The sequence below is a fragment of the Neomonachus schauinslandi genome, chromosome 13 (genome assembly GCF_002201575.2).
Source record: "Neomonachus schauinslandi chromosome 13, ASM220157v2, whole genome shotgun sequence".
In the NCBI taxonomy this organism is placed as follows: Eukaryota; Metazoa; Chordata; class Mammalia; order Carnivora; family Phocidae; genus Neomonachus; species Neomonachus schauinslandi.
This window is the reverse complement of record NC_058415.1, coordinates 88,454,517-88,478,525: the sequence shown is the minus strand read 5'-3', so window position 1 is coordinate 88,478,525 and position 24,009 is coordinate 88,454,517. Positions and strand designations below refer to the sequence as shown.

Here is a 24,009-nt window from a genome sequence, read left to right as displayed (position 1 = left end):
GGGGGCCGCTCTTAAGAGAGGCTTTGGAGGGGAGCGAGGAGGAACAGAGGTTCTGAAAGTGGGTGGGTGGGGCCTCGGAGGACCCTTCGGCTCTAAGCGCGAAGGCTCAAGGGGCAGGGCAAAGGGTACCAACATCAGCTTTGTCACCTCCTTTCCCAGGCGAGAGCCCGGGCACTGCGCAAAAAGACTTTCAGACGTTTCATTTAAGCTCCAAGACGTCCTAGTTACCGAGGGGGGTTGATCGTTGCCATTTAATTGATGAGAAGTTAAGACAATTCCCCAGTGCCCCTCACTCACAAAGTGGTGAAGACAAGATTAGAATTCAGCTTGTCCGGGTATGTTGATTGACGACAGTCTTCCGTGCAGGTGTTTGTACTGAAATTATAAATGCCCTAGGACAGAAATTCTTAATCTGGAGCGTGTGGGTTAACTGGAGGAGCAGGGGGTATTTTCTGCCACTTACTGTTTGGTTTTCAGCAAATGGCTTATTTGCTCCAAGCCTGCTTCTCATTTTTATTTGTTTTAAGCTTTTATTTATTTGAGAGAGCATGATAGGGGAGGGAGAGGGAGAAGCAGACTCCCCGCTGACGTGGGCTCCCTCCTTGGACCCTGAGATCATGATCTGAGATAAAGGCAGACGCTTAACCACCCAGGCGCCCCCGTTTCTCATTTTTTAAATAAGGATAACATAATAGAACCAGCCTCATAGGGCTATTGTAAGGAGTAAATGAAATCCAGTATTTAACAGAGCCTGGCACACAGGACACATTCATTAGAGCTGTTACTATATCAGCTATCTTTTATGAATTTGCTGAGTCTAGGAACTGTCTCCAAAATACACAAGTCAAGACATTGATAAGTTTGTTTTATTTCTAGTCTGTAGAGATGATATGTGGCGAGTCACACACACACATGCACGCACACGCACGCTTATCCACCTGAACGTGCCCGGCAAACTCCTTCCTTTTGAGTCACAGGGACAAAGCCATACTTGGCAGTCCCCGAGTTGCTGGTTACATTAGTTAGATTTGGTCTTTCAGAAAGAAGACAGCTGAAGTTCTAAGAAGCTGAGCCCTTAGCCAGAGAAGTAAGTCCCAGAGCCAATAGCCACAAACTAAAATACACGCAGACCACTCCCCCTTTCCAGGGACCACTTTTGAGCCCCTCTGCTGCCAGGAACTGAGTTCTAGTAAATGGCAGGGGGACTGGTGGTGTTTCCCAGGACACCCCCCCTTCCAATGAGAGAACTCTCTTTCCTGCCCTTTCCAGAAGCTGGGGACACACCCACTTGTCCACCTCCCTTAAAGGACGCTTCCCACAGTCCTGTAAACTGTGAAACCTGTTGAAATAAGCCTGGTTGCTTCTGCCCTCCTGAGTGAAGAACAGGTACACTGACTATAATGGGTAGTTAAAGAAGGTATTACCCTGCTCAAAGGTCTCAGCCTGTCCCAGAGAAGAGAGGCCAGTAGTAAGGGGTGGGGGGCAGGCAGTTGTTCATCTAATGATCTGGCGCCGGGGGCGGGGGGGGGGGGGGAAGGAAGAGGAGGTGCTGGGGTGAGATTTTACATTTACAGGGAGAACTGTTTTGCTGGGGTTTAAACTTCAACTAGGCTTGTGCATTTGAAGCTGCTCCTTAAGCTGAAGATCAGCCAGTCATGGCCAAATAATCTTGTTCCTGAACTGGTTGAGACCAGTGGATTAACCCAACCTCAGCAATTCCCCATGCCCTACCTGCTCCATTCCCTCAAGCTGCTGCAAGGGAGCTCCTTAGGTCCTTGATTATGGGTCACTAAAGAGCCACAGGCAGCCCACACTGACTCCCACCTCCAACAGCAACCTGACGTTTCCACTTAACGTTTGGCGAGGGCTTCTCCAAGACTCTTGCTCAGTCTTGGGCCCAGGATTGCAGTGCAGTCACCCTACAGTCCCCTCTTTCTTAACATTCATCTCACTGATCATTGTCTGGTTCTGACTTCCCCACTAGACTAAATTCCACGAGTCTGTCCATTTTACTACCTGGTTCTTAGCTCTTGGCCCATAGCAGGTGCTTAATAAATAGATTCAATGGATGAGTGCATCTAAGTCCTGAGTGGGCAGGGTAAGGGACTCCAGAACACAGATGGGGTCAAGGCTGGGGTCCCTGCTCAGCCAAGATGGGGCTGAGTGGGACACCTTCCTGCTTGAGTTCTGAGAAGCGGCTTGGCGGAGAAGCTCTAGGGAAGGCAGAACTGCAGAAGCAGCCAGGCCCTTACCCAAACCCCCTGGTGCTGACATGGAGGCACTGGGAAGGGTTGAGTCCTGGCCCAGGGCCTTCCCCAAGGACTGACCTGGGAGATTGCCCCTCCCCATTCCTTCTCTCATTTTCATCACTGAGACAGCCCAGAGCAGCAATGAGGACGGGCATGGTATCTGAACAGCTGGGTTCCAGTCCAGACTTCCATCTCCCGATTAACCCCTTGGCAAGGCACTTAACCCCTGTGAGCACCAGTTTTCCCACCTGTGAAATGAGAGGACCGGTCTAGCTAACCTACAGAGTGGATCAGGGCTCTCAAACCTTGGGAGTCCATCATAAGGGACCCCAATCTAATCCCCAAGCTCAAGGTTTTGGGTGATTGGAAATGGAGATTAGGGGTTGAGGGCAAGGCACATGTCAGGACAAAGTGGGGGGACTTAAAGCTTATAATAGGTGGTCAATAAATATCCACTGAATGACTGAGTGAGTGAATGAATGAATGAATGAATGGAGTAAGATGGCAAGGCAAATAGGGGGAGCACAGTCAGGTTTCAAGCAGATTGGGATCAGAAAGGCCACCTTCTGTTTCTCAGCTCTTGGCTTATTAGTGGTGCTGACTGTTTGCCATGAGCATTCTATTCCTCCTTCTCCTATCCTGTTGTCCTCAGCATCCTCCCCAAAAGGTGGCACCAGACCAAACAGACACCGCTCCCAAGGCCCCTCGCCTCCCTTCTACTCCCAAAGCCCTTTGCTGCCCCTGCAAAGGACACGGGGGCTGCACTTTCCCTCCAAGCTGCCTGTAAAGGTGTGGCTGCGGGGAAGGCCAGAGGATTCCTTCTGGAACCTTCTTAAAGGGCTCAGATCACCAAGCCCCTCTCCGTCTCTCCTTCTGTCACCTCCCTGAGGATGAGAAGTGTGGACTGGGGGAGGAGGTCAGCGGGGGAGGTGGGACACTGAGTGGTCATGCCCTAGACGACTCAAGAGCAGGGAACCACAGAGCTGTCTGAGGAAAGCCTGGTTCCCACTCCAGGGTCTTCTGCGAGTGGGCTGTGGTCCTCACCAGGGCCAGGCCAGCAAGCCTGGACTTAGCTCAGGGACCCTGGAAGGACAGACTATGCCAGCTCCAAGCATGAGGATCACAGTCTTCCAGTCTCCCTGTCCAGGCTGCCCCCTCCTGGTTTTGGTTTGATGTCAGCCCTTCTGCACAGGGAAGGCGGAAGGAGGGGAGATGAGAGGGAGGGTCCCCAAGGCTCAGAATTCCCTGGCCCAGAGCCCCTTTAAGGCAGGTAATTTGTGCTTTACAAAGAGATCACTGATTTTGCTGGTTGGAAATGAAACAAACGCGTAATGACCAGACAAAACAAATAAGACAAATCACAATGAATCAAGAAGGGCAGCAAGATCGGGAGGGAGGAACGGGGGCAGGTCCAGACGGGGGTCCTCAGGGCAGGCTGGCAATGTCTCTCTCTGGAGGGGGGCCAACTGGCTTGGGGCTGCTCTCGTTGGCTTTTCCTTCAAACATCATGACTCTGGTTTGGAGACGGAGGTTAAAAAAAAAAAAAAAAAGGCAGGATTAGGATTCCTTCCCTCATCCAGGGAGAGATCATCTCAGCCCTCATGTCTGCAGGATCCTCAACCAAATGCCCTTGCATCCATTCTCCAGTGGGATCTTTTTAATGTGGAAGGGGCTGCTAGTCCCATTTCACAGAACAGAAAACTGAGGTACAAAGATCTCTATATTCTAGGTCATGGTTCTTCCCCTAACCACGTTGCCTGAAGGAGGCAGAGCTAGGCTGGGCCATGGCTCTGCTCAAAACCCCTTCAGATCTTCAAAAACTTCCCAAGGTTTTAAGAGTAACATCTGGGGTGCCTGGGCAGCTCAGTTGGTTAAGCGTCCGACTCTTGATTTCGGCTCAGGTTCTGATCTCAGGGTTATGAGATCAAGCCCCAAATCAGGTTCCACTCTGGGCATGGAGCCTGTTTAAGATTCTCTCTCTCTCCCTCTCCCTCACCCCCCCCCCCCCCCACTCTCTCTCTCAAAAAAAGTAGTATCTGGGAAGTAGAGGATAGGGGTTTGGATGGAGCCTCTGGAGGGAAACAGCCTGACTTGAATCCCAGCCCTATTATTTCCCAGCTGGTGACTCAAGAAAGACACTGGAGGGGCGCCTGGGTGGCTCAGTCGTTAAGCGTCTGCCTTCGGCTCAGGTCATGATCCCAGTGTCATGGGATCGAGCCCCGCATCGGGCTCCTTGCTCCACGGGAAGCCTGCTTCTCCCTCTCCCACTCCCCCTGCTTGTGTTCCTGCTCTCACTATCTCTCTCTGTCAAATAAATAAATAAAATCTTTAAAAAAAAAAAAAAAGAAAGAAAGACACTGGACCCCACTGATGCTCAGTGTTTCCATCTGGAAGTAAGGATGCCCAAAGTGCCAACACCCTAGAGCTGTTTCAAGTACCCCACTCCGCCTGTAGGCACTCCTTGGGTGGGCTCTTTCTGTCCCCTGGCTATAAATCCCATCCAAAGGGCAATAGTCCACAAGCAGCTTACCTCCGAGCTGATCTGCACATCCAGGCCCTCCTTGACCTCTCCCCTTGGATGTCTAAAGGACACTTCTAACTTAATCCATCAAAAACTCAACTCCTAATTCTTGCCTTCCCCGCCTGCTCTTCCCCAAAAGCAAACAGCAACGTCACTCACCCCAAACAGATCAGGATCATCTGACTCCTTGTTGTCCTTTACACTCCGTATCTGGCCACTGAAGCAAGCCTTCCAGCTCTGTCTCCCAAATCATTCCTGATTCCAGCAGCCTCTGCCTACCTTCACTGCCCCTCCTCCAGGCCGAGTGGCCTCATCTCTTGCCTGAACAGCCTCCCTGCTGCCACTCTCACCCCTGCCGCAGCCAGAGGCTTTTAAAAGTCAGCCCCTAGCTTAGAGTCGTCCAATGGCATTCCTCCACATTAGTGCCAAATGTTAAGTGGGACCATGACGTACCAGGCCCCATGTCGCCTGGCCCCAGCCTGTCTCTGCAAACTCATCCTTCACTCACTGCACTCACTGATGGCCAGTTACACTAGCTTCTGTGCTGTTCCTTTGAGCATACAAGCACAGTCTGCCTCAGGGCCTTTGCACTTGCTGCTTCCTCTGCCTGGAATGCTTTTCGCAGGATCTTTGCAGGGCTCATCTCTTTACATCTCCTTCCCTCAGGGCTCTGGTCAAGTCTTGCCTTCTCAATGAGCTCCTCCCTGCCCACTATCCCATCCCTCTCTGTTCCTCTTGTCCACTTTGTTTTTCTTTGTACTACACCATCGTAATCTGGCATTTTAGTTTTCTGGGGTTTTTATTTTGTTTTTGTCTGTCTCTTGCCATGAGGATGTAAGCTCCACAACGCCAGCAACTGATGTGTCCCCAGGCACCTAGAATAATTCCCGGTCCATAGTTGGTGCTCAATAAATATGTGCTGAATTAATAAATGATACATCTAAGGAGTCACTGGGTAGACCAGTGCCTGCCTGCCACACAGTAAATGCACTAAATCTTAGGTGTTTTCTAAGAGCATCAACACTCCTGTTGCTGCCACCTGCGTCATCCGGCATCCCAGGTGTACTGTGGTCTGACCTTGATGGTTTTCCCACCACACCTCTTGCTCCATCCCACCTCACACTAAAAGCTCTGCAGCCTGAACTGTGGGCTCATGAGCAGTTCCTCAGCTTCCTTGGGGCTCGACTTCCCCCTTTGTAACAAATGAGGCAGGTAGATTTTACATTCCTCCCAGAGACTCTCCAGGGAGTCTCTCTGCAGCAGGGGCAGGACCCCGGAAGTGTGATTTTGGCCACCACATACTAGGTGTTTGCCAAGAGCCAGGTACTGGGCTGGGGCCTTCATATGCGTTAGGTCATTAGCCCTCAGGACACTTCACACAAGATACTTAATATCATCTCTCGCTTACAAACCAAGAAACTAAGGCTCAGGGACCTAAGGGGATTTGCCCAGGCTCGGTTAGGGGGCAAGTAACGGCATCAGGATTTGAACTCTGCCTCCCTTCAGAGCCAGTTGGTAACTGCATTATGTTCTCAACAACCCCGTGGGGTAGTGGAATCACTTTACAAATGAGGAAACCCAGGCTCAGAAGGTTTCACAGATTTATTTTTAAGATTTTATTTATTTATTTGAGAGAGAGGGAGAAAGCACGCGCAAGCAGGGAGGAGGAGCAGAGGGAGAGGGAGAAGCAGGCTCTAAACTGAGCAGGGAGCCCGCCACGGGGCTCAATCCCAGGACCCTGGGATCATGACCTGAGCTGAAGGCAGATGCTTAACCGACTGAGCCACCCAGGTGCCCCTCAAGGCAGATTTATCATCACCACCATTGTTCTGCTTCCTGAGTGCTCATTCTACCGGAAGTTCTGGGTATGTATTAACGTGACCATTTGACAGATAAGGAAACTGGGTTCAGAGAAATCAAGAACCTCGTCCAGCAGGTCACACGAGGCGTTCCCTCCTGGCTGGGGCATGGCCTCTCCACACACAATGACTTTGCCTTCAGAGGCCCCAGGAGAGGCGGGAGGTACTCACAGCTTGAGGACAGCCGACCGCTTCCCCAGCATCATGTTCACAAAGTCTCGGTAGGAGATGGTGTCGCTGACCCCACCTGTCACCTCTGAGATCATCTTTTTCATCTCCAGGTGGGTCTTGGGGACCCCGAGTTTCTCCATCATCCTCTTTAAAGACATCAGGTCTGCCAGAGGAAAAGCAGATACATTAACTGGAGACAGGGTGCAGGCCAAGCGAGGAAGCTGGTAGAGCTCCCCTGGCTCCCACGTCCAGGAGAAGCCCTGCAGGATAGCCCCTCCCTGGGGACTGCAGCCAAAGGCCTTTCTCCCCCAGGGAGAATGGGCCCATCACACCCTCCCTGCTCTCTTCAGAGAGTACAGTATAGACTAGTGGTTAGGGACATGGACTTGGGTTGCAATCCAACTCTGCTCTTCCCGGCTGTGGGACCTGGGGCAGACTACTTAACCTCTCTGAGATTCTGCTCCCATAAGCGGTAAAATGGGTTGATGGGATCATTTGAGAGGGCTTGATGCAGAAGTACCCAGCACAAAGCAGGTGTTTAGTAATGGGGCCGCTACGCTTCACTCTGTTAATGTCTGCTGCGCCCCGAGGTCAGGGTGAGTGTGTGCTCACTGCTCCGGCTCCCTGGGGAGTCACTGCCCAGCAAGGTGGGGTCAGGGAGTTGGCTGGACCCGAGGCAGGGCAGGTCATCCTGCAGGGTGCTGGGCGGCAGCTTCTCTCCACCTGCCACTCCCACCCAGCAGTCCAAGGGTTCTGCCTCGCTGGCAGGGCGAGGGGGCCAAAAATACCCTGCAGAGCAGGAAAACCAACAAAGGAACAAAATTCAAGGAAAACAAGGGAGGCACCAAAAAGTCACTACACTCCGCAGAATCGCTGCCTCTGACCCCCCGGCTCCCCAGATCTTAGGCAATTTCCTTCAGATTGTTCTGTGAACAATTGGGCTGGCAAAGGATGGCGGGAGGGAGGCGGGACAGGGGGCCGATTTTCGGGCCAGGGGTGTGGCGAGACAGCTCACCCGAGAGCAGGGCGGGCAGAACTGATGCCAGACCCCCAGGTGCCAGGATGTCCAGGGCATCTCAAAGAAAACTAGGCATCACTCTGTGGGGAAGAGTGAGCGGTCTCCCACATGCTGCTGGCCAGGCTTGAAATTGGCAAGACCTTTCTGGAAGGCAATTTGGCAAGATGTTTCAAAAGCCTTTGACACAGAATGTCTAATTCCTGAGATTTACTCTAAAGAAATAATCGACAATGTGGACAAAGATTCATGTACAAAGATGCTCTTCACAGGAACTATCAAAAGTAGTTAAAATTGGAACTAATTGCGTGATATTAAGGCACTGGCTAAATAAGTTATAGTCCAGCCCCGCGGTGGAATATTACACAGCCATTAATTATATTCCAAAAGAAAAGTTAATCATATGTCAAAGCACTCACAATATATTATTTTTTAAAAAGGAGGTTCTAAAATGGTTATAAAACAGCATTTGTGATTAGAACAAAGGGTGGAAGGATATAAACCAAAATGTTCAGAGCAGTTATTTCTGGGAGGGAGGACTGTGGTTGACTTATTTTTGTCTTTGTGCTTTCCTGTGTTTTCCAAAAGTTTTTATGATGAAGATGTATTATTTGATAACCCCATTTTTTTTTTCCTAAAGGAAAGCAAGGACAAAAATTTTTTTTTTTTAAAGATTTTATTTATTTATCTGAGACAGAGAGAATGGGAGAGACAGAGAGCATGAGAGGGAGGAGGGTCAGAGGGAGAAGCAGACTCCCTGCCAAGCAGGGAGCCCGATGCGGGACTCAATCCCGGGACTCCAGGATCATGACCTGAGCCGAAGGCAGTCGCTTAACCAACTGAGCCACCCAGGTGCCCAGGACAAAAATTTTTAAAAAGGAGAAGAAGGAGACAAGACAGAGGAGGGGTAGAAATACCGCAGCAGTGGCAACACTGAGCTCAGGGCGAAACACAGGAGGGAAAGCCAGTTTGGGGACCAAAGGCTGGGATCTGGACCCTGGGCCGACCACTTAACCACCACGTGCCCCAAGAGAGTCAAGTTCACCCTGCTGAGCCTCGGCTTCCTCGTCTGTAAAATGGGGATAATTAAGCCAGCCTTGACCATGTTATAGCATTACTCGTGAAGGTCAAGGTATGGTCTTGGACCTAAGGGCCAAGGGACAGGCGTTTGTCACCCCCCCCATGCCCGGACCACACGATACAATCAGGGTCTGCTGGAGGAGGGAAGCAATGTACTCAGAAGCGCCGTATCCAAATGCAAGGACAAAGGAACCGCCAGCACCTCTCCCCCCCCCCCGCCCCCGCCAGGGCCAGGGCGTCAAGAGCCCAAGCATCTCCAACCCTGGGCAGGAGTGGCACCCTCTATCCTGAGTCCCCGTGGCACCTGGCGTGGAGGGCTGAGACATGCGCAGGGAGGTGGGTGGGAGGGCCGCAGCAAGGAGAGGAGCCTGGGGGCAGTGGATCCAGGGTAGAAGGCAGCCAGGCTTAAGGCCGGCATGCCGGCCTGGCCCATCAGGGAAGCTTCAGTGCGTGCCCCTCACCCACACAGGCGGGCCAGTGGGGCTCTCTGGACCCTCATACCCTCTACCCACCGGACACCCTCCTCCCCTGCACAGTTGAGGCCTCACTTACCAATCTCGCCCTCATTGTTCAGGTCAAACTCCATGTACTTCTCTGGAAATCACAGAGCAAAAACTGGCGTTAGCTCAGAAGCAGGGTCCCAGAGACGCCCTTGAGGGCAACTTGCCGGGTTCCCAGGAAGCCCACACCGTCCTCCTCACCCCCTCACTTGGGGGTCTTGACATGAGTCCCATTATCTCAGCCATTGTCTCTGGAGAAAGAGTTCGCCCTGCCTGCACCCCTCTCCCACAGGCACCATGGAACAAGGCGCTAGGGGCCATGTGACTCTCCGCTGAGGAGGGCAGCTACTTCCTCCCAGGTCCCCACCAGCATGAGCTTGCTGCATCACATTGGCTCCAAACTGACTAGAACAGATTCCCAGGCCCTGATCTACGGGTGCAGTGGCTTTGGGAAGGGTGGGGTGGGGTGGGGGCAGGAATCGGTATGTTCTAGAGTGTCTCAGGTGATTCTGAGCCAGGTGTAGGAATCACCGATTTAAGGAGTCCCTGCGGTTCTGAACCTTTGGGGGGGGGGGGGCCTGTGGGCACCACTGAGAATCTGATACTCTCCTGAGAGAAATGCCGTGAACCTGCCCTTGACCCAGGTGGCACATACAGTGTCCAGGGGTACGCAGACCCTCCCCACCAAACCTCACCTACAGACCTTGAGTGAAGCCTCTCTGATCCAAGGGTCCAGGGAATCTCCAACAATGAGGGAGGGCAGGTGGAGCAAGGAGCTTGGTATCCTCTGACAAGGACAGCATGTGGCCCTGGGCAGGTCCCCACCCCCCCACCACAAAAAAACAGGGTCCTCGCGGTCTAGTCTGCACTGAACAGCCAGTGTGAGAAGGCCAAGGTCTTCCCAGTGGCCAGAGTGGTCCCTGTGACCTTCCTGAGGGTCTACCCTCCAGTCTCTCGGGCTGCCTCTTCCTCCCTCACCTCTGCTCCACTCCAGCAGGTCCTGCTGCTCCTGGCCCATCCCTCCCCCTCACCCCGCCACGCCCTCCCTGCCACACTCCTGCTGGGGAGTGCTGCCCCTCGGCCTAGATGTTCCTCCCAGGTATTCTCCGGGCCCCCGCTCACGCTCTCAGGGCTCCCCAGCCTTCCTGGTGGGGCACTGTCACCCCCACAAAGCCTCTACAGCCATCTGTGGCTCTGCAGCATCCTTCTGTTCCCCACTCCCTCCCCTGCCGCACATAAGCTCCTTTACTCAGGGCTCTCTGTGCCCCATTGCATCCCAGGCCTGAAGTAGGGCTGGCACGTAGTAGGTGCTCATTTGGAGGTCAAATGAGTGAGCTGAAAACCTTTACAGTCCCTTCGATTCCAAGCTAAGTTCCCATGGTTCCGGTCCACCCTGACGGACCCAAGCCTACGTCCCAGTGAAGACAAGGAGAGAAGAGCTCTGTCCCTCCTCCTAGAGCCACCTCTGGAGAGGGACCCCCTTGGTACCCAGGGATAAGGGAATGGACCGCTCCTGCTTTGTGTGGCTCTCCTGGGGGTGGCGGGACGGGTTGGTGGAACGGGGCAGGGACGGGATGTCTCTGTTCTAGTTCCTCTTTTTGTTAATGTAAACAGCCCCATTGTGTAATGGTTCAGAGCAGGGGATCTTGGAGAGAGACCAACACGTGATCAAGCCTGAACTCCGCCATGGGCAAGCTGTGTGACCCCACACAAGTGACCCCACCTCTCTGAGCCTGAGTTTCTTCATCTGTAAATTAAAGCTCGCACCCACCTCCCTCCTGGCTGACTTGGGATGACTGGGGAGCTCACAAGACAGCATTCGAAGTGCTTCCCACAAGGTCAACACTCAACAAAGGCTTCACCATCAGGGTCCTGCCTAAGGACAACGAAGCTGTGAGCAGCTTGAGGAGCACTTGGCAGGCTCTTTGCCTTTGGAGCAGGGAGGATGTCCACATCGCCAAGACTTGGGGGAAGGGGGATGTGGCCTCGAGGATACTCGTGGGGGAGGGGGGGGGTGCGGCCTCGCGGATATTCGTGGAGGTCCTCCGGCGGCCAGGGCTCCCTGCACGCCGACAGCGTCTCCCGGGCAGGAAAGGTGGGTCTGCCCTGCTCCTTATGTGCACGGCTCCTCTCCTTTCAGGCTGCTGGCTGGGAACCAAGCGCCGGGGCCCGGAACAGAGGGACCTTTATGCCGCCCCCTCCCCGCGCGGGCTCCCCGGCCCTGTTTTCTTTCATCCTGTGCTGCTGGGATTCAATGGGCAGAAACTCTGCCCCCTGCCCCACTGTGGCGACACAAACGTCCATTCTGCACAGGGGCTCCCGAGCCGCTCCCCCGCGGAGGGGAGAGGCCAGGGCTGCTACAAAGGGCTGATTGTGTGCTGGGGCCCCGGGAGCAAGCAGGGCCTGGGCAGCAGCGGACAGGAGCCAGCCTGAGCCCTGCCTGCCCAGCAGCTGGAGGGATTGGGGAGGTGGGGGAGGCTGAGGGCAAGGGTGAGGGGCCTGGGGTAGCATGGAGGCAGGTAGAGGGGTGGGCATCCCATCTCACAGGCTTCCAGGAGGAGGGCGTTCTGGAAGAAGCAGGGGGCGCAGGCTGGCCTTGTGGGGTAAGAAATCCTATGCGCCAGGGGGTCAGCCCAGCTCTCCCGGGAGGGTGGCGCAGACAGCCCCAGCTTACCTTTGAAGGCGGCGAGCTTCTCCGGCAGGTTCTCTTCATCGCTGTACTTCTGGTCACAGAGAAACTCCTTCGAAGGTGGAAAGTACAGCGCTGAGCCCCGGGTCAGCAGGCAGAACTTGCTGACATGTAGGCCCACAGCCCCGGTGTCTGCTCCCATGCCAGGTGGCCGGCCTTGGCTCCAGTGTTTGTCCTGGCCCCCTGTCAACCCCTAGAGGCAGATCTGCAGGAATCTGCCCCGTGGGCAGGAAGTATGCTTGGCAGCCCGGGGTGGGGCCCGGAGGGTCTGCCCTGAACACCTTCAGCCAGCCTCTGAATTACCGGTGTAGGGACCTGGGCCTCCTCCCCCAGGACACCCCAGCTCCAAGATCCATGAAGCTGTGAGCCCCAAACACAAGCTGCCGGATTTCCAGCATTAACTTCTTAAGTGTGACCCTAGCTTATTAATTCCTCCCTAGATCTCTATTGTTTTATCTGACAAATGGGTACAATCATCACAGCCACATCTCAAGTTTTAAGAGACTCCAAGGAGAGCGTACGTATGACTCTTGGCATGCAGCAAGTGCTCAATAAACAGCAGCTATTGCGTTGTTAGTCTTTGCTCTAGCCAGAAAATGATTGTATATAGCTTGGGAGCTTGGATTGTATATAGTTCTCGTCCGTGTCCTCACCTGTAAAACAGGGCCACCTTCTCCTCAAATGATGCCTTTCAGAACCAGATGTGCAGGAGGGGGAGGGGTGCGGGACACAGGCAACAGCCTCCAGAATGAAACACCAACAACGCGCATGATCTCTTAGGCTCTCCCAGTGGGCCCACAAGGTAGCTCTATATTACTTCCATTTTACAGATGAGGGAACTGAGGCTCACCCACGCAGAGCTTCACCTCGGCTCTGACTCCTGTAGAGCCCGCCTCCCTAACCCCGATGGGCAGATAGCAGGCATTCATCCGGCTTCAAAACAAAACACCGCTAATTAGTAAGCACCGGTTATGCTGGGCACAGCGCCAGGCAGCTTGCTTGCCTTGTTGCTAATCTTCAAGCCACCCTAGAACCTGTATTCAGATGGGAAAGCAGGGGATATGTCCCCACCCTAGCCCTGGACTCCACAAATCCCCTCTCTTCCCTGGACCTCGCTTTCCCCATTACTGAGCAGACCAGACATGGGCATCGCCCCCTCCTTCAACTGTTTTTGAGGACCACAGGGTACACGGCTCTGGTCGAAGCATCAAGGGAGCAGGTGAGACCAGGGAAATAAGGTCCTTACTGTGAAATTACAAGAAGCCTATGTTTAAAATGATGTTAAATGTTATCTAGATCCGCCACTCCATCTGTTTCTAAATTCCTGCTGCCATATCCCACTAACCGGTGACCAAGTCTGTACTTACGCATCTCCCGGGACACAAGACCTTCCAGTCTGCCATGTAAACCCCCAAGAGCTTTAATGTAGGAGAATGAATAGGAGAATAACTGAAAATAAAGTACTCGGGGTTTGGGTCTCAGTCCCCCCCCCTCACTAGCTGTGAAATGGGCACAAGGGTATCCATCTCCTCGGGCACCTGCCCCTCAATGGGGATAACCCACTGTGAACACTTAGCACCGGGCTCCTTTGTCAGCCCTCGAGAAGCAGCAGGTATGACTAAATGCGAGGCAGAATAGGATCCCTTCGAGGGTCCACGTTCTTCCACATTAACTCAACCCGCTTCGACAGAGAAGGAGCTATCTACCTGCCAGTGCGGCTCCCCTCGTTGGTTCTGGGGGCTCTGTTCTACCCCTTGAGCCCAATTTGCCTGGATCCCCAGAGGGGGTCCGTACCTATTGCGGACAAGCCCTGGCCGGTGCAGCATTTCTGCTTTGGGAGGGCACTGTGCTGTCTCATTAGGGTGGGAACAGCAGGGCCAGAGGGGTTAGATGACGTGTGTGAAGTCCCTATAGCTAGGAAGGCGCAGGCTTGGTTTGGGACCTGAGTGTTGGACTCCAGGGTCCAGGCCTCCAGCAGCCTAGCAGAGGGCAACCCCAGCGCCCACGGTGTGGATTGGCCACAGATTCACATTGGATCTCATTACCAGGTGCCACGCTGGGTCCTGCCCCCACTTAGCCGGAGCTGGGCTACCCTCCTCCTGGCTGGCTCTGTCCAGGACTTCTCTTCTTCTTGGCTCCCTCTCGTAGCTCCCCCCGCCCCACCCCCACCCCATTCTCTGACCCAAAGTAGGACAATTAACTCTTGTGTGTGGCCCTGAGCAACCCAGGCACCTCCCGGGGTCACAGGTCCAGTGATCTGCACAGCAGAGGGACAACAGGTCGGTGGTTCCCAGACTTTGGCATAATGCAGAAGGAAACATTTCCCCAAGAAGTAAAAAATAGAGGGAGGTGCCACGAGTTCAAAAAAGGACATTTTGAGGGCGCCTGGGTGGCTCAGTCGTTAAGCGTCTGCCTTCGACTCAGGTCATGATCCCAGGGTCCTGGGATCGAGCCCCACGTCGGGCTCCCTGCTCGGCGGGAAGCCTGCTTCTCCCTCTCCCACTCCCCCTGCTTGTGCTCCCTCTCTCGCTGTGTCTCTCTCTGTCAAATAAATAAATAAAATCTTTAAAAAAAAAAAAAGGACATTTTGGGGACACCTGGGTGCACAGTCGGTTCAGAGTCTGACTCTTGGTTTCGGCTCAGGTCATGATCTGGGGGTCCTGAGATCGAGCCCCACGTTGGGCTCTGCGCTCAGCATGGAGTCGGCTTATCCCTCTCCCTCTGCTCCCCCCCCACCCTGCTCTCTCTCTCTCATAAATAGAATCTCTTAAAAAAAGGACATTTCATAAAAGTGGGAAGCTCATAATTTTTAAATGGAATCCATTTAGCCTATGTTCGGTTCATGGCATCGCCCCCGTGTTCCCTCCGCTTTACCATTTCGGGAACTGGAAAACCTTCTCGGGGGAGGCATAAGGGTACAGGCCAGGCCCAACATCTGGGAACCTCTGGCAAGAGTCCTGGGGGCCCTCCCGGCTCCTGCCTTCTGGTCGACCAGAAATCCTGCACCAGCCAGAGCCTGTCCCCAACAGGTAGCGACCCCCTGCGGGGATCCAGGCAGGTTGGGCTCAAGGGGTAGGACGTGGCCCCTGGTCTTGGAGACAAATCACACACAAACGATCACAGGACAACCAGGCAGTGACTCCTGTTCACTGGGCCCGACCCCGGGCTGGCAGGTACAGCAACCCTGGGGGCCACGATTATTGTCTTCTCACCGAGGAAGCCAGTTTTCTCCTTCGCGCTTCTGACCACCTAACATGCTGTTTTATTGGTGCTCTCCCCCCAGCCCCACCCCCCACCCCCGCTAAAGTGAGTGCCTCGGCCCCCCTGGCCTCCTTTCTGGGTCTCCTCCATGCCAGGCTTGCTCCCACCTAGGGACTCTGCCCTTGGCTGTGCCCCCTCCCTGCAGCCCTCATCCCCCCCACACCCGCATGGCTCTCTCCCTCACCTCCTAACACAACTGACAATGTGGTGCTTATTAAGGGTGTCATCCATGGTCTGTCTCCCCCGCTACAGTGTAGGTTGCACATAGTAGGTGCTCAATAAATACCTGCAGGCTGAGTGAATGAACTGAGACCCAGAGAGGATAAAGAACTGCTCAAGGCAGTATAGCTACCCAGTGACCGAGCTGGGATTAACGACCACAGTGGAGACTGTCCCAGTCCTCCACAGAGCTGAGGAATCCAAGTGACCCAAGGTGGTGGCTGTTGGAAGGAGGCCGGGGGGGGCGGGGGGGAAGGCAAGCCTTTGGCCACAGATGCCAGGAGGATGAGCTTACTGTCTCATGCCCCAGAGATGCCTAGCACCCAGCAATGCCCAGCATACAGTAGGTGCTCAGGAAACATCTGTTGACTGGAGAGGCCTGGCATTCAGCCCGGAATCACTTTCTCCACTCTCCGCCCTGACACGGGTGGGCAGCTCTGCAAACGTGCACACGTACGACACAGACTAGAGGGGCTCAGAGATGAGAATCCCATTTTTCCTCAGAGCCCCAAATGACAAGGGCTAGAGCCACAGAGTGGCCAGGGCTGGGAGAGGCATCTGACCCGTTCACGCGTGGCTGGGCAAGCCTTGCTGACCCCAGGCTTGGGGCAGCTCTGTGGACCAGGCCTTTGGCAGGGCACCAGGGGGGGCAGGTGGGCAGCAGAAACAGGAGTTTCCATTGGTGGGGCTGCCATCTCTCCCCTCCCCACCCCGCCCGGCTCCACGCTTTGGATTCTTGGTTCCTGCTCAGGCACAGCCCTCAGCCTCCCCACTTCCAGGCGTCCTCCCGCCCCCACCCCGGATCCTTGCCCAGCCTCGGGGCATAGCCATGCGCAGCAGGCAGGTACCCTGGGTCCCCAGGAAGAGGAGAAAGAGAAGCCACCGCAGATGTTTGGAACAAAAGCAAAAGAGGGTGAGCTGGAGCCCCAAGGCCTGGGATCGAACCACTGAGTAGCTGTGTGAAAAAGACTTCATTTGTCTGTGCCTTGGTGCCTTCATCTGTAGGAAGGATAAAAATATCTCCTAGGCTTGGCCTGAGAACCGCAGGATGTAAGCAAATACACGTGAAGTGCTCGGACAGCGCCTGGCCCCTAGTAAACACTACATAAACGTTAGCCACTTATTATTGGGACCTCCTAACACTTACATGCATATAATCCACTTATAACCCCACAGCTCACCATTCAGACCTTCATCAGCTATTAAACAGATTCAGAAGCAAACCCCCCCCCTGACTTAGGCTGGTTATGATTTCTCTTTCCCCTTTCCGGGTGTTCCCCTTGGATAGATGGGACAACTGAGGCCCAGAGACGTTGCTCAGCTTGCTCAACGTTACGAAGTTTTAACAATTCAAACAAAGTCTACCTCCCTTCACCATCCCAGCTCCTTCCCTGCCCCAAACAAGGAGAGGGTGGCCTGGCCACAGGTTTCTGGGCAAAGAAAGTCAATACCGAGAGTTACCTTTCCTCTTGGGCAGCTGCAGAAGGAGGTTATTCCAGGGGCCAGGGAACCACTCTATAGCCCTCTAGGGGGATGCAGAGGGTGTGGGGATGCATTCCTCCAGCCCCATGCCCCTCTCCCCCTCCAACTCACTGTCCCAAAAGACCAGTTTTTCCAGCTGCAGAAACTGTTGTTAGGGCCTCTAGGGATGAGGGGTGCAGGGGGCCCCTGGGCTCTGAAATGGTGGCCTGGTCAGTCCCTGGCAAAGAGCCAGAATCCGCAAGTGGGCAGGAGTCTGAGGTCAAAAACAGGAAGCTGCGAGCCTCAACCCGGAGTGTCCACAGGCAAGGCCCAGGAATGTGGCAGGACTCTGCTAAATACCCACACAGACACAGAACCTGGAAGGGACGGCTCAGAGCATCCAGCTTGTCCTCTTCATTCCATAGCTGGGGAAACTGAGGCCCCAGAAGGGAAAGTCTTGCCTCAAGCCACAGTGGTCAGGAGACCCACATAAACTCCCTGGGTGCGGGGTGTGCGGGACAGGGGGCTTGGGGAGGGAGGTTGAATCGAGTTGCCTGGGTTCAAATCCCAGCTCCAGCACTTGCTAGCTCTGTGGCCCTGGGCAACTTGCTTTACCACTCTGGGCCTCAGCTTCCTCATCCGTAAAATGCGATCATAATGATAGAACCTCCTCATTGGGTTGGTGTAAGGATTAAATGAGCTAACTGCATAGAGAGCCTGGCTCCTAGCACACTCACTAAGTGTTAGCAGTTACTACGATGTGTTTGGATCGCCCAAACTCAAGCCTCACCAAGAGATAAACGTGAGCAGGGGAAGGGCGGAGACCTACCCACAACTCTCTGTCCCACAATGCGCCACGGAGTCCTCCTGGTAAGCCGCGACCCTTTGGCCATCCCTCTGCAAGGGCAAGCTTTGATTTGTCCTTGGACACCTGGCAGACTTGGCAGTGACGGGCCATCCACACGGGACAGAGTGCTCCCACCTCAGCCCCAGGGGACGGCGCCCACAGCCACACCTGCTCGCCGCTGCCTCTCCCTGTCCTCTCCAACCTCTGATGCACATCAGAATCTACCCCCCATCCCTGGGAGCCCCATCTAGGCACTTGTGCCGGGAAGGGAACGTTTCCAAAACCAGCTGAGGTTGGCAGCCCCTGTTGTGTCCGGCCTTCCGGATCCCTGCCACCTGCCGGCTCTCCCCTCCGTAACTCTCTTTCTGGGCTGATAGCTCTAGCACCTGTTCCTGGAGGCTTGCTCCTGGCCCTCCAGGCTTGTCTTTATGTATTAGCTGCAGCAGAATTTGGGGGCGGGCAGATATCACCATCTTGGAGGCCATCCAAGGAGCTGGTGGCTGAAGCCCTGGGCAAAACCCCCAAGGACAGGCAGCACCATACCGGGCCTGGGCCAAGATGCCTCTGACGCAACCCACAGGCTCTTAAGGGGCCAGGGCCAGGTCCGTGCCTGGTGCTTGGTGTGCAAGAGCCTGTAACGTGCACCACAAGGACAGCAGGCTCACGTTCCCCACGGCAGCTCCGGGGGGGCTGGATGCAGCATCCTTGCCAGCAGATGGGGCAGCTGAAGAAAAACACCCCACAGACTACACAAATGAAGCAGACCCGACAGAAATTCCATCCCCGGCTTCCTGGGACGCAGCCACGCCAAGGTCAAGACCGGCTGTACCTGCGGGGACACTGAATCCTCGGAGGCTCACGTGGCCGCTTATCACCATCTCCCTTATAATATATTAAGGAAGAGCAAGAGAGACGGGTGCCCGGCGATGCCAGCTGGGCACATTCACCTGGGCAGGGACAGACAGGGTGGCACAGGGTACACAGGGAAAGAGATGCACCTGCGCAGTGCCTGGCTCAGGTCTCAGAGGTCCCCTATTGCTGGGGCAGGTTGGGGACATATAACACCGGGGCACAGATCCTCAGCCTGCCCTGTCCAACTCTTCCCAGTACAGACGGTGCATGGGCTCTGAAATAACCACTGGGCCCCTAAATGCTGCAAGGAATGCCGAGTGCCCTTCACTCGACCCAGGAGGGCTGGGAAGGTGAGACAGTAGCCAGAGATCCTTATCACCTAGGCAGGAGAGGCCCCTAGCGGGCAGGGTCCCGGGCGGGCCACAGGTGCCGTTAGAGTCAGAATCCCTGCTCTGCCACTTCCTGGCTGGGTGACCTTGGGCAGGCGACTTCACCGAGGCTGTTTCCTCATCTCTAAAACGTGAGCCTGAGTAATCCCTGTCCCACGGGGATGTTTATAGATTCCTCCTGCACATCCATCTAATCAAGTGCTCCATCCAGAGGAGTCACTGAGATGATGCACGTCAAGTCCTGCGCACGGGGCAAAGGCACGACGCACGTTATTGGTTCGAGATCCTGGCCCCTGGATGGTTCCAGATGCAGCCCTTGCCATCCTCTGGGCTCCTCCTGCTCAGTCCCAAGGGTGAGGGCACTCTGCGGGGCACCCTCCCCCCCCCCCAGCCTCACTGCTTCTCTCTGTCCCTGTGGGAAGCTGGCGAGAATTTGTCCCGTTGCCATATAAGGTCAGGCCTGGCTGGCCCGGGGTCACCTGCCATGCCACCAAGGCTCAGGGAATGTCAGCTATGTTGGGGGGAGGAGGAGGCGCGCGCAGGTCCTGCCCGCTTCAGTAGTGCCGAGAACGCCCACACGTGCTTGCACGCGCACGCACACGCACACGCACGGCAGACAGGCTGGCTTCAGGCAATTTACTCAGCCCCTCTGAGTCTTGTTTTCCGTAAAATGGGAATAGACACTCACGAGATGAGAGTGAGCATTCCATGCGATAATGCCCAGAGCACTCCTGGCACGCTGCCCAGCTCATGCCAAGGGCTCAGAAAATGATCACAAAGACTAGAGCGAAACCAAAAAAAAAAGTGCATTTCCATGCAGCCCCCCAGGACCCCCCAGGTCCACCCAAGTCTCCTTCTACTTTTGCTCCTGACCCTTATAACAACAATAGCTGAGACTGAGCTGCCCTGCTACCCCCTGGAAGCTGGCCCGGCCCTGGGGTGGGGGGAAGGCCCCAGAGGGAACTGGGGTGTTGGCCCGGAGAAGCCCCCAAGCACATGCAGCCCAGTGAGTCATGAAGCCCCATCCTCCAAGCGCTCCTGCTTCCGCAGGGCCACCGGGAAACTGCTCCATCCGGCCCCCTAGAAGCTCTGGTCCAATGGGGGCAGTGAAGCTGCACCCCAAAGAAAGGCAGTCTTTTCTGGGCTTCTGGGCTGACAACATGGTTCCCTCTAGAATCCGCCCACCCTGGGGAACTTCTGCTGTGGTCACGGTCATGGGTGAAGCGGACTCAGACCCTCAAACAGAGCGACTCCCTCAGTCTGCAAAGAGCTCCTGTCTGCTCATCTCCACTGATTGTCGCAGGGACAGAGCAGGGATCACTGCTCCCATTTCAGGCTGGGAAGACTAAGGTTCTGCCGCATGGAAGGGTGCAGCCCACGGCTTGTCTCAGACCTTGCCCCTGGGATTCCACTCCCTGCGTCTTCAATCACCAAACAAACCGATGACACAATCATGACAGCTCTGTATCTTACGTAGATTATCGCCCTGAAAAATCACCGCAACCAAACTACCATTATCTCAAGTGGCATGCCCAAGGTCATAGTGCCATTGAGCACTCTGCCCACCCCTTCACCCCACTCAGGACTCCACACCATGGGGGGGGGGGCTTGACCTCCTGGGGGTGAGGGAGCAGCTTAAACTTCTGGTTTGATCCTGAAGTCCCCTTCCTCTGGTTTGATCCAGCAGCCAGACAGCAGCCTGGGTTTGCATGGGGGGGGCTCAGAAAAGCTTCTAGGCAGGGAAAGGACACTACACCGCAAGCTCTGTCACAGGCTTCTATGTGGCCTTAGCCAGCTGCCTGCCCTCTCTGGGCTTTGGGGTCCCCATGGCCCCCTCTTGCTCACTTTCTCCAGTCCCAGCACTGTCCAGATCAGCCCCTGAGAGCCACAGCCCCACCTCCTTCCGAGCCAAGCCAGTCCACCTCTCAAACCACCCAGAAGCTTACTGCACCCCGCCCCCTGCCCTGGTTTGCCCCCCACCCAGGGCAGGACTGGCACGAAAGTCCCACACATTCTCAGCAACTGTGGTTTGTCTGACCGTAGAGCCCTCTCCCCCATTCCTGCTGGCTGTGGGTGGATTCAGCCAGCTTGGAACCCGCCCTGTTGAGTGGCCCAGGGGGCTGTATGAGGTCAGGGTTTCAGGCTTCTGTCCAGGGGGCAAGAGCAGCCAAGACCAAGGGCGGGCTGGCTGCAGAGTAAACAGGGAGGGAGCCCGGCAGCCTGGACCCCTGAGAGCCCCAGCCACACGTCCAGTCTCCCTTTCAGCTGTGCTCAAGACGGCCCCAAGAGGCAGGGTGATGATGGTACAGAAGGGGCGAGAGTTGACTTGGGAGGGACCCCGGGTCCCCAGAGCCCTGCTTGGGATTCCTACAGCCAGCAGGATGAAATCAGATAGGCTGCCTCCTTCCAGACACTCCAAAAAAAAAAAAAAAAAAAAAAAAAATCAAGGAGGGAATCAAGACTGCAAGCCCAGGCGAGAAGAAATACTACAAAATAGGACAGCCGTGCCACAGCCCCCAGACCCACCTCCACGCAGCCTTGACCCGGACCCTGCTGAACCTCACCAGCTTCCCATTTGCGGACTCTAAGCTGGGTTTGGACCTTGGGTGCCCTGCAGCTGAGGGAGCCAGGAGGGGGAAATGCCCAGCCTTGTTTCAGTGGGCATGCCTATGCGGCCTGTTAGGAGGGGATCTGGGAGATGTCGACCTTAGGAAAGAATTCTCGCACGGTCCACAGAAGTCATCCCTCCTGCCAGGTACTGAACCATGCACACTACATGCCTTCCCTTGGTGAGCCCTCATGGTGACCCCAACTTCGTTCTGAGACTGGGGTACCAGATGGAGGCCAGGCCTGAGTCCAGATCTCACAGAACCCCAAAGCTCGGGCTGTGCTGCCTTTGAGCTTTGGCCAATCCAGGCAGACCCTGACACTTCTCCTTATCTTCTAGAATTTACGTGGTCATTAAGCAAATGTTTACGGAGCTCCCATTGTGTGCCTGGCAACAGCAGATTTCTATAAAGAAATTCACGAGGTCCAACAAGAAAAGCATCAAGTGTCTCAGAGAACCTTTCCTAAAAGCTGGAGTGCGAAAGAGTTGTGGGGTGGGGTGGGGGTGGGGCCTTGCATTTTCTGTGGAGGAGGGAGCCCCGGCCTGCAGTCTGGACCCCGGGTTCTAAAGGCAGCCCCACCTGGACTTGCTGGGCCGTCTCGGGGCAGCCACCGAGCCTCTCTGGGCCTCCATTCCCTCCCGCGGCTGTACTACCGGGGACTGCTCAGAGACTTCGGGGGTCCCTCCCTCCCTGGGCCCAATCTTTGCCGCTGGTCCCAGGCGGGCTTCCGGGGAGGCCCGGCCCGGCGGCATCAAAGCTCCCGGGCGAGCCCCACCTCCCCAGTCCAAGAGTAACAACTTGCAACCCGAGACGCGGGAGCCGAGTTGGGCGGAGGGGGTGGAAGCGGAGGGGGTGGAGGCGGTGGAGGGGGACCCACCTGGAGTCGGAGGCTCGGGGGCAGGGGCCGAGGGAGGAACTTGGGGGAAGCCCAGAGGAAGAAGAGAAGGGGGTTGAGCTTGCGGCAGGCACAGCCTCGCAGACGGAGGTGGGACCTGAGGGGCGCTGGGATATCTGGGGGCGACTCGCAAGGCGCCCGTGGCGGCGCGCGCTTACCCGGTTGATCTCGGCCAGCCTCCTGTCCTGCCGGGCTTTGAGCAAGCCGAACGCCTTCCCTCCTGCAGGAGACAAAGAGGCGGCCCGGGAAGCGGGGGGAGTGGGGGGGGTCTCCCGGGGCCGCGCGCCGCCACCCCCGCCGTCCGCCCCGCGCGCGCAGGTGGCGGGCGGGGGACTCCGCGCCGGGGGGGAGGGCGGGGCAGGGGCGCGGGACAGCGCGGGGCCGGCGGCGCCTACCTTGGAACCTGTTGCCGAGCGCGACCGACATGGTGAGCAGCGGGCTCCCGCCGGCTCGGGGCTTGGCGGCCGCGGCGAGGCACGACGAGGAGGGACAGGCGCCCGGTACGAGCTCTGGCGGCGTGTGGCGGCGGGACGGAGGGGCGGAGGGATGGCGCGGGCGGCCGGACACACCCCTCCCGCCCTCCCCCCCACGCCCCCGCCAGCCCCGGGCCCTCCCGCCCGGCCGCCGGCATCAAAGCGCCTATTATGCGGGACGCCGCGCCCGCCGCCCGCCCCTCTGCTGGAGGGCGCGGAAAATGCACGGCGCGGGGCTGCCCGGGACCTCCCCAGGCCCCTTACCCGCCCGGGGCCGCGGTGTCCTGAAAAGAAAATGGGGACGATCTCAGGACGCACTTGGGGTGGCCTTAAGAATCAAATACGGTCCCGGCGGCAGCGAGCGAGCGCTCCACCAGCCGAAGCTGTTACGTTTCCGGGGCCCTTGGCGCCGCACGCACTTTGGAAGGCAGGCCAGCCTCCCCAACATTTACTTTTAACTCTTGAAAGAAAAATATGAAAACTTTCAGTGTTTTTTTTTTTTTTTTTGGAGTTGGGGAAATGCATAATGACAAAGTGCCACGAAGACATTAGTGACACTTTAAATCAGAATGATTTGTGGTTTGTTAATAAAATCTATTTCTTGAGCACTCACTATGCATCAGGCACTTTGCTAGATCAGTACAGGATAGATTTATGTCGTTTAATTCTCAAAACTCTGTGAAATAGGACTTGGTGTCCCCATTTTACAGAAAAGAAAAGTCAGGAAGCTGAAGCCTGGGGGACAAGTCCACTGGGATGATAATAAGCCAAGCCTCCAACTCCTGGGGGGAGTGGGGCTTGGGGTGTAGGAACCAAGGACTAGTGACAGGGCGGTGATGAAGTCTCATCCAAACCAGGACATTTCTGAGAGTGAAGGGTGGCAGTCCTCATAATTATGCTGGCAGCCACAGGTACAAGC

General features: G+C 55.7%; 1 protein-coding gene across 3 annotated transcripts; it reads right to left on the bottom strand.

Moving 5' to 3' along the window:
- Positions 1 to 881: 881 nt before the first annotated feature.
- On the bottom strand, positions 882 to 23,139 carry AIF1L (allograft inflammatory factor 1 like). Of its 3 annotated transcripts, XM_044920611.1 has the most exons (8): positions 23,013 to 23,139; positions 22,745 to 22,837; positions 21,878 to 21,898; positions 12,814 to 12,825; positions 12,070 to 12,159; positions 9,448 to 9,489; positions 6,801 to 6,963; positions 882 to 3,762 (listed from the first exon to the last, which is right to left on the bottom strand). In XM_044920611.1, the coding sequence occupies exons 1-8, from the start codon at positions 23,041 to 23,043 to the stop codon at positions 3,675 to 3,677; spliced, it is 540 nt and encodes a 179-aa protein (XP_044776546.1). In that variant the 5' UTR covers positions 23,044 to 23,139; the 3' UTR covers positions 882 to 3,674. The 3 variants fall into 3 exon arrangements, with proteins under 3 accessions (XP_044776546.1, XP_021547140.1, XP_021547139.1); XM_021691465.2 differs by lacking the exons at positions 12,814 to 12,825; positions 21,878 to 21,898 and having other exon boundaries at positions 12,070 to 12,136; positions 22,776 to 22,837; XM_021691464.1 differs by lacking the exons at positions 882 to 3,762; positions 6,801 to 6,963; positions 9,448 to 9,489; positions 12,814 to 12,825; positions 21,878 to 21,898 and having other exon boundaries at positions 11,726 to 12,136; positions 22,776 to 22,837.
- Positions 23,140 to 24,009: the final 870 nt, after the last annotated feature.